General features: G+C 41.3%; 3 protein-coding genes across 5 annotated transcripts in view; 2 read left to right on the top strand and 1 right to left on the bottom strand.

Annotated features, from left to right (window-relative positions):
• LOC114358962 (cationic amino acid transporter 2-like) overlaps positions 1 to 6,838 on the top strand; it is a 120,768-nt gene extending 113,930 nt beyond the window's left edge. For all 3 annotated transcript variants that reach the window (XM_028313161.1, XM_028313158.1, XM_028313159.1), the window contains exons 6-11: positions 189 to 426; positions 825 to 927; positions 2,096 to 2,247; positions 3,171 to 3,325; positions 4,235 to 4,343; positions 5,383 to 6,838. In XM_028313161.1, the coding sequence (XP_028168962.1) occupies positions 189 to 426; positions 825 to 927; positions 2,096 to 2,247; positions 3,171 to 3,325; positions 4,235 to 4,343; positions 5,383 to 5,522 (897 nt within the window). In that variant the 3' untranslated portion in view covers positions 5,523 to 6,838. The remainder of the gene's footprint in view (positions 1 to 188; positions 427 to 824; positions 928 to 2,095; positions 2,248 to 3,170; positions 3,326 to 4,234; positions 4,344 to 5,382) is intronic.
• A 1,550-nt stretch (positions 6,839 to 8,388) lies between these two features.
• Positions 8,389 to 16,924, bottom strand: part of LOC114358963 (cationic amino acid transporter 2) — a 35,807-nt gene continuing 27,271 nt past the window's right edge. The window contains exon 14 of the mRNA XM_028313162.1: positions 8,389 to 8,828. Within this exon, the coding sequence (XP_028168963.1) occupies positions 8,680 to 8,828 (149 nt within the window). The 3' untranslated portion in view covers positions 8,389 to 8,679. The remainder of the gene's footprint in view (positions 8,829 to 16,924) is intronic.
• On the top strand, positions 14,128 to 16,248 carry LOC114358964 (lipase 3-like). The gene has a single exon (XM_028313163.1). It carries the CDS (start codon positions 14,211 to 14,213, stop codon positions 15,603 to 15,605), a length of 1,395 nt encoding a protein of 464 aa, XP_028168964.1. The 5' UTR covers positions 14,128 to 14,210; the 3' UTR covers positions 15,606 to 16,248.

Here is a 16,924-nt window from a genome sequence, read left to right as displayed (position 1 = left end):
ACTATCGCATTTGCACTCATCAAGATGGCGCCACTGTAGAGTAAGGTCCTGTCAATCGCCAGCGGTGCCAACTGTTAAGTATAAAAACGATAGCCCTCATTGACTATTGCGCAAGGGAACGCGCAGTGTAGTGTTAAAGATGGGATGTATTAGCAACTGGGTTTAAACAAACCTGTAACGTTCCACAGGACGCGGACGCGCCTTTTCCGCACGTGTTTACGGAAGCTGGTCTACCAGCCATCAAGTGGCTGGTGACGGTGGGCGCGGTGTTCGCGCTGTGCACCAGCTTGTTAGGCGCCATGTTTCCGCTGCCAAGAGTGTTATACGCCATGGGATCAGATGGCGTGCTGTTCCGCCCGTTGGCTGCCATCTGCAAGAGGACCAAGACGCCGATGCTGGCGACGATACTCAGTGGACTATTATCAGGTATGGCAACATTTTGAGTCCGTATTATTGGTGCCATATACCCGTTGCCGCGAGTGTAATATTCTATGGGATCTGATGGAGTACTGTTCCGTCCGCTCGCTGCCATCTGCCAGAGGACCAAGACGCCGATGCTGGCGACTATACTCAGTGGATTACTATCAGGTCAGTATTATTGGTGCTAGAACAATAACCTCACTGTCGATCACGGTACTTAACGACTGCGTCATTTTTTGCTACAGAATCATGTTCTTTCTACTGAATACTAATACGATTACCGGCATTTTGATTCAGCTGCTAGCCAAAATGTTTTGGATATCTTTTTAAAAAATCCTATGCAAAAATGTTGTGCAAGTCTTAAAACCTCAAAATAGAGACTAAACTTGAATCATACTTTACAGCGACCATGGCGGCGATCTTCAACCTGAACCAGCTCATCGACATGATGTCCATCGGCACGCTGCTCGCATACACCATCGTCGCCACCAGTGTCTTGATACTCAGGTATTTACACATCAACACACACTATTATCATTCACTCACCACTGCTGAAGCATCTGAAGAATAGAAATGTAGGCGTAAGAGAACGCGACAGCGATTAGACCTTAAGGCAGGCCGCGACACCGCTGGCTGACTGGGAGCAGGTCACAGCGGTTAAGCTGGATCTCCACTAGAGGCAGCCTCTTAAATGGAGACGCTTTTTCAACCTCGGGCACGACTCATTGCGAGGCATATTTCGTCGCCGCAAACTGAGTCAGATTTTGTCTTTAGTGGATACGTGGCTTTAGACTACGTGTGGGCGTAGTAGGTTTCGTAGCCTCGCCCCGCGCGCGGTCTCATATCCACGTGCCATTTGAAGGTAGCGTCTGCGCAGTGATACGTCTACTTGGGTAATAGTGTTAAAATGTTTAATAAAATACCACAATCTCTTATATGAATGGGTAGATTCATAAATTAAAAGTACAGGTTAAGAAAATTCTTATGAAAAAAGGATACTATAAAGTAAACTACTATTTAAATGTAGAGTGCGTGGATTTTATCTGCCTAACTCGCACTTATTGCGTGTCATGTAAGCAATTTATAATTACCTACTGTATTTTATTGAAAAAGAGGCTGACAAAGGTGACTGAGTTTCTTCCGCCACTTCTTCTCAGCACCAGCCCATATGTTGTCCCGAAGTGGTGGTAGGGCAAGCTATATTTGGGACGTGTATAAGTGCCCTACAAAGGGCCTATGTACGGAATAAACTATTTGAATTATTTTTTTTATCCACAACGAGGAAGCTTTTGGCCTGTATCTCACCTGATGGTAAGTGACGATCAGGCCGAAGGTGGAAGCGAGCTTCACCCGAAATCCTCAACCACGGACGAACTGGCTATCTTATCTCTTACTGCCGGAACACAACAATGCTGTTAACATTGTTGTTATGGCGACAGACTTAGGTAAGATGGTGGTAGCTAGCCAGACGGACTTAGAACAAACCCTCCCACCAACGAAACCGAACAGAAAAATCTGCCCCCACTAAGAATCGAACCCGGGACCTCTGCGTCTGAAGCAGGTGGTCTTACCACTAGACCACAGAGGCGGTTAAATTTGAAATTGAACTTCCAGCTTCGCATCTAACTGCACATGTGCTGAGTTTTGAGTGTGACAGGAATGTTTTCGTCCTCAGGTACGAGGATGAAGGCACGCCTCAGCTGGCGGGCGTGAAGCCGCGGCCGGAGTCGCCGGCGTCGGTGGCGCGGCAGGCCTTCAACCTGCTGGGGCTCAAGGAGCCCACGCAGCTCTCCGCCACTATTGCCAAGTGTGTCATCGTGATCTTCTGTGAGTGATTGTTTAAGTAAATAAATAGTAAGAACAGAATTAAAATCCAGCCAGTTTCATGCTTGAGAAAAAAAGCTGTACGGCGAAGTCAGAATCTTGCCGATTGCAATCGGATATCAAAAATGTGACCGTGTTATGTCAATGAGAACTAATCATATTTGTGCTCGCCAGTTGGCGCTACTATCAACAACGTGCCGTCACTCTCCAGTGGCATTACACCATCCATCATCAATATAAATTTATATGACTTTTAGCTAGAAGATCGCTTCTAGCTAAAAGTCATATAAATTTATATAAGGCTCTATCACTCGCCAGTAGCACACAAGGCCCATGGCCGCTGAAAATCAGTTTCGAGACATGTCCCTGGCGGTTTCGGTGTATTCGGCATAAGCAGTTGTCTGTTCATTACTTATTTATTTCACTCTGTCTAGCGGCCGCCCGCGACTTCGTACGCGTGGATCCAACTTTATCCCCTTAGGTGTTGAATTTTTCAAAATCCCGTCTTAGTGAGGACCTACATTCTAATGGTGCGTCCACACTGGGCGAACGAGCTCGCGTAGCAAACTTGACGTCCTGCTCACTCAAGAGCAGGGTGAGCAGGATGACCAGCGTGCCGCGCGAGCCCGTTCGCCGATTGTGGAAGCACCATAAAAGGAATCCCCATACAAAATTTGAGACTCCGAGCACTTGAAGTTTCTGAGATTTCGTGATGAGTGAGTCAGTCAATCAACCTTCCGCTTTTATAGATTCTATGTTATAACACTGCCCGTGATTGTTGCAGTTGACATCGTAAAGGTAGCAGGGAAGCGCTGGACGCAGGCCGCTACCAATCGATCAACATGGAAAGCATTGGGGGAGGCCTATGTTCAGCAGTGGACGTCCTGTGGCTGAAATGATGATGATGTTGATGATGATTGTTGCAGTCGTCCTAGCGCTTGCAACGTGCGCACTGATGCGGTGGGAGGCGCCTTCGAGCGGGCTGGGCGTGGCGCTCGGAGTTTTGGGAGCTGCTTTGGTGATTCTACTGCTGGTGCTGTACCGCCAGCCGAGGCACGACGTGCGACACCTCAGCTTCAAGGTGAGTTCATCAGCTATACCATTACCACACTAGTTGTCTATGACAGGATGTCCACACATCACTATCGTTCGATCTCATTCGGTCTGCGCGCGCGTTCACGCTTCCATTCACTGTATCCCCCTCTCGTCTGTCCAATCCAATTTCAATGTAATATTATTGTCTAAAGTACAATAAATTCTCAAAACTCAAGAATGTATTTCGAACTTCTCCTATGTTCTTCTGATTAATTTAGCTGTGGGTCAAATGACAGTTTAACTTTCCCCCGGGACTATTACCTTCACTGGTTGGGTTGTTTGCCTTCACGGGAGTTGCAGCGGTTGGAACGAGAAAATAGTCTAGTGGTCAAAACCAGACTATTTCCTACTACTACTCTTGTGTAGTCAGGATCTATTGTATAGCTTCACCGCAAATTGATACGATCATAGCAAATGTTGTCATAGGGATAGAGACATGCGATTTTTGGTTTTACAAAGGTAATACGATAGAGAATAATACAAAGGAATATAAACCACCTGTTATAGGGGCATTTTTTGGAGAAATTTATCAAATAACTAAAAAAACACGAATTTAAAAGCAGATTTTTTTCAAAAAGTATCATTTTTTATTATTTGTTGGCCTTTTTTGTGTATTTTATGTATTTTTTTAGTATTGCCTTATCAGGATATACCGCTTAGTTTAAAAGTTATTACGTTTTCTTTACAATAAGTAATTAGAAGAAAAAAAATCTATAAAAAGTTTTAAAAAATCTCAAAAAAAATTTGACCTCTTTTTTATCGATAAAAATAGGTCTTGTTTCATCTATTTTCATATGTACACTTTAACGTGACTCACACTGTATATTTAGATTTTTGCAATGCAACTTACATTCCATGTGCCGTCGAGTATACTTGACCGTGTGTCTCCTCGCAGGTGCCGCTGGTGCCGCTGGTGCCGTACCTCAGCGTGTGCATGAACGTGTACCTCATGGCGCAGCTCGACTACCAGACCTGGGTGCGGTTCATCATCTGGCTCGTCATCGGTCAGTGCACAAACCTTCCTATCTAGGTCTATTACACTTTGATCACCTGGATTTCCTTTATGCGCAAATTGTCAAGCGGTCACTTCTTCTTCTTCTCCTCTATGGCTATTGTGTTTCCACGTTTGCCAATGTCACGAAGCGGTCACAAGTTGCCAAATTCGCAAAATGTCAAATTTTAAAAATGTCCAGGAGTTTAGGTTTAATAATAAAAGTCAAGTAATTAATTGGCAGAACTTTTAATCATTAAAATGTTAAGGTTTTTTTAAATATAAAACCGTAATATAAAGACATTTTTAAAACTTGTCATTTTGCGAATTTGACCATTTGCGAATTTGGCAGATTGCGACCGCTTGACAATTTGACAATTTGCGCATAAAGGCTGGATTTGATCACCCTGGTGATCAAAGTGAACTCCAGGCGACACTTTGGTGTTCTTTGATCACCCATGGATGGAAGAGAAGTCCACTTTGATCTCCTATCCTTGGGTGATCAAACTTTGGTGTCCAAAGTGTTTCCTGAAGTCCACTTTGACCACCTAGGTGATCAAAGTGGAATAGACCCTTCTATCTGGCGTAGTCGCGGTACGCTACATCCACACTGCTCGCGAGACACTTCATCCTGCTCGCTCTGCTCTTGAGTGAGCAGGATGACGAGCGTGACTCGCAAGCCCATGCGTCCGGCGAGGACGCACCTTTACGCTGAAGGTAACGTGACGAGCGATCTGACGTGACTCGATTAAAACACTATTATGTACATAGTGTCTACTAGTACTAGTCGTTTACTTTTTCTTTTAATAACATAACCAACCGTTATCTAATTACCAGCAAAAATAAGAAAGCTTACGTGTACATGATTATGATGACAAAAAATTACTTAAATTGATACTATCATATGACATCTAAGACTACCTACGTATTACCTTACCTCGTGCTCATCACACTGTCGGAACTTGAACTTATATTCGTATTGAATCTTTCTTCCAAGTTACCTGATTTCTCCCGGATCTCGGGCTTATATTCGTATTGAATATTTCTTCTAGGTTACCTGATCTACTTCATTTACGGCATAAGGAACAGCTCTCTGAACGAGAAGAGTCTCCCGGCGACGGCGACCAATGGCAAGGCGGCCACCAACGGCAAGACCACCGAGACCAAGCACCAGATCACCACCAAGTTCTGACGCGCCGGTAAATAGGTCATAGCATTTACTTTACTTGGGGTGTAGATCGATGTGACGTCGATACCCGTAGACTTACGTTAGTAAGTTAAGAATTAACGTGCTGCCTGATACAGGTAATTTTGCCATGTAATTTGTGTATTTTAAATAAGGTAAATAGTTTTATATTGACAATCGGGCCACAGAGGTGGGTCATGTACCGCTCTTGGCCTGCAAATCACAGAATTCAAGGTTTTACAAAAACTAAATGACTAACGTTAATTTAGTTATCTTCATACGAATGGCAGTGATATGGATGTTTTCGTCTTTGCCTCTAATAAACTAGATAATTAAAAGTGAAATAGATATAAGGTCGATAGGAGTGATCAATGTTAGAGTACTAACTGTCGTGAGTTATTTTTGTTTTCTAGTCTGTCTAATGAAGGCCGCCATCAATATGCGAAAATTTGGGTGAATTAGTTAACTACTGATTACTTCGTTATTTGATTACCGATCCCCTTGTGTATTCGTTACACAGACTCTGTTTCAGAAATTGTATGGGGCAGTTGATATAGCCTTAAGCCGTGCCGTGTTCGACCAGCATTAGGCATTAGGCTTCTGCTAGTGTTCAAAAGATTCTAGAATTTAATTCACTAATTAGTTATTTGATATGTTCTGTCGACAATAGTTTACTGTTCAAACGTCGCTTATTGTATAGGATTTGTAGACACAGAGATTCTATACATGCAGAAATTTTAATAATACAGAAAGAGTTTCAATACATATTTTTATAATTTTTTTTCTCTTAAAGAGATAATATCTGTGCGTGATATATTGAATAGTACTTACAGGTTTTTAAGAGAGATATTATTTGAATACGTAATTATTGATCTTTTAATTAAGAATATCTGTAAATTAGCCATAATTGTGATTTAAATGTTATAATTTACTGTGTTGACAATAGTTAAAATATGCATTCGCTATGTCAGAAAAGTCACGCAGTGTGTGACATTTACGACGTTTTTGTAAACGTAGACTCGGAGTCAACATTGCGCTAGTTTTATACAATACGGAATCGGATATCAGCACGCAATACATCTGTGTTGAGAGTATCTACCCTTAATGAGTTGTCTGGACGCTGTTTCTCCATGGTTTGTATGGAAATAATTACGTTTGACGTCATTTAAAGGTAGTGTTTTTCAACCATAGCCGATGATTTTATTTCAAAAGAAATAAAAATCAAATACATTTTATGAGTTATTGCACGATCTTTTGCGGGTGGTGTGTCGTAGCGAATCGCTATGCTGCGCCATTTCAGGTAAAATCGTACATAATAACTTTTTGCTCAGTTTACAGTAGAATTTATAGCAAATCTGTATATTTTTGTGCTTGTTGATAACTTGAATGTGATATTTATGAAATTATTGTTAGACAATAATTGTGTGTCTATTACTTTTAATAATTAACTGTGATTTATCAGAAAAGTCGACATATTTACTTTATGATATTAAATGACTATTCAATAAAAATGTGTTGTTTTCCAAAATTATTCAGATTCCGCTCTCCTCCTAATATCCTTATTTTCAAGTTATCAAACAACATTATTTTAATTGAAGGTGATAGGGAACAACGTGCTTGTAGAAATAGAGGATTAATTATTTTAAATAACACTATTTTCAAACTTACTCGAAAACAAAAATACTACACATTACTTACCAACATTTTATTAAGCCATAATAATTCTCACTACACATGAATCACATAAAAGTAAATAGATATAAGGTAAATAAATTGTTATACTTGCATTAAATGCATTAATGATAAGTACAGGATCATAAATGATATTCCAATATGACATAAATGCCAAAAATTAATTATTTTTATAAATAAATTACGTAATCAAAATATAATAAATTAATTCTATATTCAATGACAACCAAGATAAAAAAATACTTGACAGCATTCTTGCTGACAGCCTCACATCAACACAAATTTTATCTAACTACGATATAGCTTCATGGGCAGTGACAATAAATACAATTACCAATTTCGCTAAGCAGAAGCTAACAAACTATCTATTTACGCATTCTTACACAAACCATTGACAATAATATAACGAATCAAAACAACCTTCATATTTAGTTTGTATGGAAAATCGGCAATATCTCAATGCCACTTTTGAGCATTGACCTATCGCACTTTTAGACATATGTACATGGTACATATTTGAGTGGCAGAAAATCTGTAGGCATTAAAAAATATTACGAGACCTTAAATAAGTACATGGATTGCCCAAATTATTGGTCTTCTGTAAGTAGGATCTCACAGCCAAGGGTCATATTTTAAATACTGCACAACTTAAGTACTTAAACCTAGTATAATACTACAACATAAGTGTCCCTAAATACTTTGGTGGTAGCAAAAATGTTTAGAGATTCTTCTAGATCTGCCCTGATCCTTCAGCCCCAGTGCACAGCAACGTGAAAAACGCATGAAAAAGTATCGGTACGTACGTGTGATCCAATCATGTTGTTTACCACGTAATACGAAAACGTGTTTTGGATTCCAATGATTGAAATACATAAACGTCACAACACAAGTCACATGTGTATATGGAGGCGTGGAGCGGACGAGCACGTGTGCTATAGCAGCTATTACCGCTCAATTTCCATGCCACAGAAAATGTTGTTATCATACGCTACCGAAACAAAACATGCGCGATGCGTTTAGCGACTGAAGAATTTGAGTCTTTGCGGACTGCATGTCAGCCGAGAAATACACCAGATCGCAGCCACTGCTGACTGACACGTAGTATGCGTTATGTTAGTCAAGCGAGGGGGGTATTGTGGTGGTGGTGGGTGGTCTGGCCAGCCCAGGCTAATGATTAGTAATCGAGCTATACGCCGGCATGAGTTTTTATTAAACTCAAAAATGTAAGCCCTGATTTCATTGGGCGCAATCGTTCTTCGATAATTGTCGCAAAACATTCATACCTCTCATAAAGATCGCTCATCCTCGCTGTTCAAATCTTTGACTACGGTCGGTGCAATCCTATCAAAATGTCAGACTACAATACAAAATTTAAACTAACTATTCTAGTGAATGCGAGGTTTCAAATACTTGATATAAAAGACACGACAGTACCGCTGGGGCTGACGACGGCGGGGTCGGGGGCCGACGGTCAGCCGAGCGCGTGCGCCGTGTGCGCAAGCGCAGCATGCTCAAGCAGCGCCGTATGGCTGTCGCTGTGAAGCTCCGCCATTGGCACGTCGACGGCGCGGCGCCGCTCCGCACTGTGCCAAGCGCCGTATGACACGTAGATTATCAGACCTGCAACACGGCTGGGGTTCACTAGCTGTTGTTGACGGGGTAGCGTGCGAGGAGACAGGTTGATAATAAAACAACGGAGTTGGTCTGAAAAGAGTCAAAATGTCTCATCTCAGCTGTAAAGAAGAGGGGGACATCAAGAGAGTGGATTTTAAAAAATATATTAAATAATAAATAGCAATATACCATGCCCCATTATCCTATAGCTTAGTTCTACTATCACTAATAATTAAGTTTTTCAGTGGTAGCCATATACAATCATAATCCTCCCTCTGCAAGTTATAAAAAAATCATTTTTTCCGTGGTTTTATCCAGTAGAACTGAACAGTAGAACCGCGGGCAATGTACACAATTTACTGACAGCATAAGAAAGATATACGCAAGTTGTTTACTGTTGAAAGTTATTGTTTTTATGTCCAAACAAACCGACAAGTATACATAACCTCGAATATAACAAGAAACCTATTAAAAATTCAACAAACGTACGTAAAAGTTTACCTTCAGAACAATTTATGCCAGTAACCAAATAAATATCTTAAAATTATCTTAGAACCTATACGCTAACCTAAGGGACTAGGGACATAACATTTTCTAAGGGAGTAGGCTTTTGTATGGTAGTTAACACGTATTCAACAACTCGTTTAAGTTATTTTGTTTTAAAGACACTACTTATGTCGAATCTTATTTTACGGTTAATTGAAAATTAATTGAGATTCATTCTTTTTCAGAAGTTATGCCTTGGAATTATTAGTTTATCGTGTCAAATACTCAATTATAAAGTCACACTATCATCCCTTAATTTTTAATTGACCCCTATGAAAATAAAATGCGTGTTATGTGTATATGTTACCATAGGGGTCACTTAAAAATTAGGGATTGATTGTGAAAACGGGCATTACACCCATAAAATCACTCCACTAAATTATGCCTGCCCATCAAAGATTTGTAATATTTTTTGGGCAACTACTTTATGTCCCACTCTGCCCCAAATGTAGTCGAAATGACAGAAAGCAGGAGATTCCATGAGATGGTCGTGAACGGTATTGGTCAGTTTCTGCTTCAGCAAAGCGACGTCGTTAAGTCTCGAAAGTTTGTCGTTCTTAGCGGTGATCAAATGGGTTTCTGCCTTCACATTATTTAAATCGTAGTATTGCACAGACGTCGAGCTATATGCAACGCGATTCATCGCCGGTCTGCGATCGGTTCGTCCGAAAACATCCGTCGTAGCCAATCGCGCAAAGTCCATTAAATTTTTCCTCGACGTCCCAGTCGGAAAATGTCCGAAAAGGACGGAAATAAATTCAGGATCGTACTCGGGCGGGTCGTAGCCGATGACCGGAAAAATCAAGTTCAAGCACAACCGGTAGCCGATCGATCCGTGACGGCAAAGCTGCTCGAGGAACGCTTTGCTCAACGAATAGAAGCCGAGGATCTCGTTAACTCGGAGCGATCGCAACAGGACGTCCACCGAATCGCGAGCCGGCAAAATCAAAGGCAACGGCGACGGCAGGTCACTCAAGAACACCACCGGAGCGACGGCGACGAAAACGCTGATTTTCCTATTGTACTCCGGCTCGGCGGACATCAAAATGAACGAGGCGGTCGTTCCCTGCGAGTAGCCGACGAGCCGGAGGGCCGCGTGTCCGGTCCTCTGGAGAACGAAGTCGATCATGGCCGGCAGGTCGGAGCAGGCGTGGTCGTGCAGGCCGAAGTCCCAGAAGGCGGCGTCGCGGTCGGGCACGAGGCGCGCGTGGCGGCGCGAGTAGCGGCCGCCGCGCACGTTGCCGACCCACACGTCGTGGCCGCGCGCCGCCAGCGCCGGCGCCAGCGAGGACGCGCCGCGCAGCAGGAAGTCGTCGGCCGAGCCCAGGATGCCGTGCAGCAGCAGCGCGGGCCGGCCGGCGCCGCGCAGCCGAAACAGCGCCAGCACGTAGCCGTCGGCCGTCGTGACGTCGTACTCCTCGCACGGCCCGACCCCGTACTTCATCGCCAGCTCCGTGAAGTTCAAAAATGCGTCCTCCGGTATCCATCCGTTTGGGTGGGCTCCCGTGCTGCCCGATTCTGAACCGTAGATTGACAAATTGACCGTCACAAATATTAAAATATATTTTTCGATACGTATTTTTCTCATTATGGATCCGAATGTTGCGTCTGAAAAGTGTGCACCGATACAATGACTGAATTATATAGCTTGAAAAAATTCACTTACATAATCTTATTCAGTAGACAGCGGAGGTATCCGTATCGGTCAAGGACACACAACACAAAGTAGTAAAATAATAAACACGACGTTTTTCTAAGAGACCGATGTGTCACTATAGGTTGAAGTGTTGAACCTACAGTGACACTATGTGTTGGTCGCAGTGTCAATGTATTAAAATTAGAATATCCTGGTATGGTAGGTATATCCGGAATAATCTCAATGCAAAGCTAGTACTAATCGCAAATAATTATTTTTAATACAAAAATATGATATTTCAAAAATGAAAACTAATTAAGACTAAATATTTTTTTATGATTCAAAAGATGCCTCTTGTGACAACTTACTACGCTGTAGATAATCATCTAAGGATAATTTGCGTTAAGACCTATGTCAATAATAGAATGTTACTTCTAGCATACTTTAGTTTTTCTGATTATTTTAATACATATCTATCTAAAGTCGTTTATGTACTTACCTACCGAATAAGTTATTTATTCATAATTGTACAATTCGCACTAGTTTTATGTCATATTATGTGCCTATTTAAACAAAACAATTACCTCGGTCGAAAAGGTCGCATACAAGGCGACGGACTATTCTATAAGCACAAACATTTGCAAATTAGACACTGTTCAAAATTTACCTTCTAGCGATATTGATTGATTTCGGTTGCAAAAAAAAAACGTCAAACGTGAACATCACGTGTAAAAGCAATTATTTGACAGATACCCTTGATCAGACTTAAAAGGACTTAGGTACTAGCTGACATAAAAAATAAGCTAGTAAATGTTTGGTACAAATTAAAGTGGTTCTTTACCTATTGACAAAAGCAAACAAAGAACAGTTAATTGACTGAAGTCAAGATAATGCATTTTTACCTAAAACTGTGATTAAATTTCACCTCAATTTCACCTAATGCATGTGATGGATGAGTGAGTAATTTAATTTTAATTAAAAGACTAATTGATCAATATCAAAATAAATAAGGCGTGGCATGTTGATGAATTTATATGCTATGTATGTATTTATATTCGATAAGAAATCTGAAAGGCAAACCAATTGATGTCTACATGTATGACTGAAGCCTTCCTAACACTGGGCTAGGTCCAATTTTATTTGAGTCTTTCTTTTGTTTGCAATAGGTGTATAACAAAAAGTTTTAAGACAGAGGTATTCCTAGAAGCGCTCCGCACCTAATGAAGCGCACCCAAACTATTCCTCCAAGCGCATCCCAGTTTAAAAATAGAAAGAGCGTGAAGTAGGTAAACGTCATAAATAAATCCGTTTCGAACCGAAAACATCGGCCGTTTGGCGTAGTGGTACGAAACGGACTACTATTCCGGAGGTAGCGGGTTCGATTCCCGCACAGTACAAACATTTGTGTGCATGAACATATTTGTTTGTATTGGACTGGGTGTTTTCTATGCATAATATGTATGTATTTACAAAAAAAAAAAGTATTTAAGTATGTTTTTATCCGTTGTCTAGTACCCATAGTACAAGCTTTGCTTAGTTTGGGACTAGAAGCGCAGTGTAAAAATGTCCATGTCCAAGGATATTTATTTATTTATTATTTAAAAATCGATGATGATTTTAAACTCATTTTAGCATCATCACTATTTTTAACGGCAGGTTAGAGGTCAAGCTACCTCCCATAGCAGTTTGATTCACCCATTCTGGGACAACCTGTATGTGATATGTCATTTTATAATATGGCGGCGTTAATTTTGGTTATGTTTAAAATCAATAACTTATGGATAGGATTAAATACCTAATAGATTTGAAAACAATATTATATCGCTGGTGTTTTACGTCAAATGAGTTTAAATGATGATTTTATGCCATTTAATCTTAAGTTATCCAATTGATTTAATTACACCAGTGAACTTTTTGAATTTGTTGTGTACCTTTCGGAAATAAAGTTTTTTATTATTATTTTTATTATTTTATTTCAGATCAATTAATTTATCTAACATGCCCGCGGCTTCACCCGCGTGAAATTTATTTTGTCACAGAACGTCATAAATTATAGCCTATTCTTGGCTATAAACAATAATACTGTAAAGTTTTATCAACATATATATCGCTGTTGGTTTCTATAAAATAAATAAATAAATAAATAAATAAACATCCGTTTAGTAGTTTTTGCGTGAAAGAGTAACAAACATCCAGAAATCCAAACTTTCGCATTTATAATATGTATTAGTGGGATTTTCACATGACGAACTCTTTTAAAAATTGAAAATAATTACGGTTTAGTGTTTTGTGGATGTTTTATAAACCTTAATAAAAATGCCTATCTGTTTTCAATATGTTATTACAGCTGTTATTATAATAGCATTGTCAATTAAAGTGATATTCAAGGTTGTCAGCGAGCGCATGCGTAACATAGCGCATTTTGGCTACTTAATTACTAAATTATGACTAACATAAAGAAATACTAGTCTTAATGGCACATAGGCCACATTTTAATTCAAACATACTTCTTAAAAGGCGCACACGGTTGAATATGAACGTTTCTTCTCTAATTAATCTAATTATCATAAATAGTGATAACTTGATTTTTTTTAAACATATAAGTAGATACATACTAAGATGATTTTTACTAATCGACAAATATTTTATAGTTGTGTACTTTCAGAAGTAATATTAATTAAACCTTGTGTCAAATTATAATTTAAATTGATAATAAAAAATGCTATTATTAGAATAACTGTTCATATACGGTTAAATTTTTTCAAGTGATTTATAATTTAAAATTTAGTTTGGGTTGCAACTCTTAACCCTTAAAATTAATAACTATTAAATCATAATTTTTAAATAAAAAAATGGGCGAGACTCGGAATAATAGTGTGCTTATACAAGTGTTCAAAAACAGTACAGTCAAAACGAGAGCGTGAGTACCGAAGTATGAATCATTCACAAACTGACACGTTATAATACTAATACTCCTCATTACAAACAGATTATATGGATCATCATATCATAATCATAATCATTTATGGCGGTTAGGATGGCGGTTAATGTAAAGGGATAAAATGTTTATTTCACGTAGACTACTACTACATTACCAATTATAAAAGAAATACACATGTAAATCTTCAGGGGCACATAAAAGTGGAAAAACGTCAATCTGTCTAGGATCGGGAAAGACATCGGGGGTCTTAACATATTGCTATATTATGTCCAACCTTGGTCGGCTCACTTACGCCGATATGAAAATTCAAGCGGTCGGAATAATTCAAATGAGACAATCCACTTTATTCGGTTTTGGGTTCGGCTGTACATCTTTAATCATTAATCAATTCGTACGACGCTATAAAAGAAGTCGAATCCGATTTTGCTTTACTTTCGGTTCGGCCGAGATACGTCAATCAGCGAGCGACGAGCGTGTCACGTGGCGCGCCAAAACCATGGCAACGGTCGAAGTTGTCTTTTTCCTGATATGCTCGCTCGCGTGCGCGCCGGCAGCGCGGGCCGGGACTATCCAGAACTTCACGCAGATGGCGGCGAGCAACGGGCTGGAGTGCGAGCAGTACGAGGTCACGACCGACGACGGGTACGTGCTGACGCTGTTCCGGCTGCCGGGGAACAGCAGCCGGCCGGTGCTGCTATTGTCGGGCGCCTTCGGCTCGGCCGACGACTACATCGCGCGGGGCAACACCTCGCTGCCCGCCGTGCTGGCGCGCGCCGGCCGCGACGTGTGGCTCGGCAACGTGCGCGGCTCGCGCTACGGCATGCGCCACCGCACGCTCGACCCGGCCGGCTCCGCCTTCTGGGACTTCTCGTTCCACGAGTACTCCGTCTCCGACCTGCCCGCCATAGTCGACTTCGTGCTGAACAACACAGAACAACAGAAGCTCAGCCACATCGGGTGGTCGCTGGGAACGACCGGGGTGTACGTGCTGGGGAGCGAGCGGCCGGAGTACGCGGCCAAGTTCAGGGTGTCGATATCGCTGGCCCCGATCTGCTACATGCATCACTCGCCGGCCCAGGTGCTGGCGGCGCTGACGGCGCCGCTGGTGATGCCGGCGCTGGCGCTGACGGGCACGGACGGCGTGTTCGTGGACGGCTCGCTCGAGCGGAGCCTGGTCCTGAGCGCCTGCTCGAGCCCGGCGACGGCGTACGGCGTGTGCATGCAGGCGCTGTACCCGGTGTACGGGTACGACGCGGACGAGATGGAGCCGGAGTACGCGGTCAAGTTTTTCGAACACTACCCGTCGTCGATGTCGAGGAAGGCGCTGACGCATCTGGCGCAGACCATCCAGCAGAGACGATTCCAAAAGTACGATTACGGCCTCCTGGGAAACTTGAGGAAGTACGGGTCGCTGTCGCCGCCGGAGTACGCGCTGGGCGGGAACAACATCAGCGTGGTGCTGGTGTCGGGCAGGAACGACCTGACGTCGACGCTGCCGGACGTGGCGCTGCTGCGGCGGCGGCTGGGCGGCGTGCGGCGCCACATCGTGCTGGAGCCGGCCAAGTTCAACCACATCGACTTCGCGCACGGCATCAACACGCACTCGGTCCTTTTCGAGCCGATCATTTTGAGTTTGCTCGAAGAGTACGATGACTCGTAAGGAACGACCGATTAGACTGATGAATGTTCGATTGTTTCGCGTCACATAAATTTTTAGATGTCACGTTCTTAATAAAATATATTCAATTTTGTAGACGAAAAAAAGTTTCGGAAACGCAGAAAATATTTAAATCGATGAGGAAAATGTTTTCATTATTTGGCGTCTATTTGTATGTACCTATACAAACTTTTTGATGAGTCGTCCATAATTCGAAATATTTGCATTTCTTAGATTGTTTTGTAATTTTTATCGGGTTACTTTATTTTTAATCAATATTAAGTGTTGTTTAATGAATATTAATTGACTGAACCGTACGATTGGGCTCAGACCCAAATTAAATATAAATGTTATTATTGATATTAAATTTATGTAATTAATATTATTTTGGCATTTTCATATTCTTCTGAGTCGCATTCTGGTTTTGTAAACGATCGAAGATTTTAAACTTTATACTGAAATAATTCATTATAAACGAAGCCTCTCGTTGCGATTAATATCGGTATGTTGTTCTATAGCGAATATCACAAATTCTTCAATAGTCATTAACAAGTCCCATTATGTTATGCGTATGTGTCATATCACACTTGCCCAATCTACAGATCAAGCGCGGAAAAATCAACCTTTAACTGCATAATGTTGAAAAGGGTTTACAATCATAATTAGAAGAGAAATAAAAGATAAAGCATTAAAAACAAAGAAATTTTGTTAAATTCATGAATTTAACATCGGGCCCTCGTTCAAGGTTGCTGGAATTACTAGAGATCAGTACTTTTATTGGTAGGCCGCTACCAATAGATCAACATGGAAATCATTGGGGAGGCCTGTGTTCAGCAGTGGACGTCCTATCAGGCCTGTTCATCTCCGCGAGTTTACATAGAAACAAAACACGCACGATGGCACCCTACAGGATTACTATTCGACAAGGCATCACATACGAGCGAGCATTGACTCACGCACGCGTATTCTTGTGTATGATGGAAAAAAATAAAGAAAATGGTGTACTAAATACTGTGCAGTATTTACCTGCCTAAATAATAATAAAAACACAGAATGTACTTTTTTAAGTTGCCTGAAGACACTGAGAGGTAAATAAGTAGTTAATAATACTCATGATAATTTATGCTAAATCTGCTAAATCATGTATTTTCTGCAGTTTGGCACCTCACGTCACATCATTTTACCGAAGTCAGCCTTATAGCTTCGGCGCAGTGCCGATCACTGACGTTTGTCAACAAAATGGTGCTTGACTCTTGAGACCAGCTAAATTACACCATATTGTTAATGACATTGAGCATACATTTTTTTAAATACCTTCGCGA

This window comes from Ostrinia furnacalis, unplaced genomic scaffold (assembly GCF_004193835.3).
Source record: "Ostrinia furnacalis isolate ACB-3 unplaced genomic scaffold, ASM419383v2 OfSCF4153, whole genome shotgun sequence".
Taxonomy (NCBI): domain Eukaryota; kingdom Metazoa; phylum Arthropoda; class Insecta; order Lepidoptera; family Crambidae; genus Ostrinia; species Ostrinia furnacalis.
Note: the sequence above shows the minus strand (reverse complement) of the source record. Positions and strands in the feature narration are given on the sequence as shown.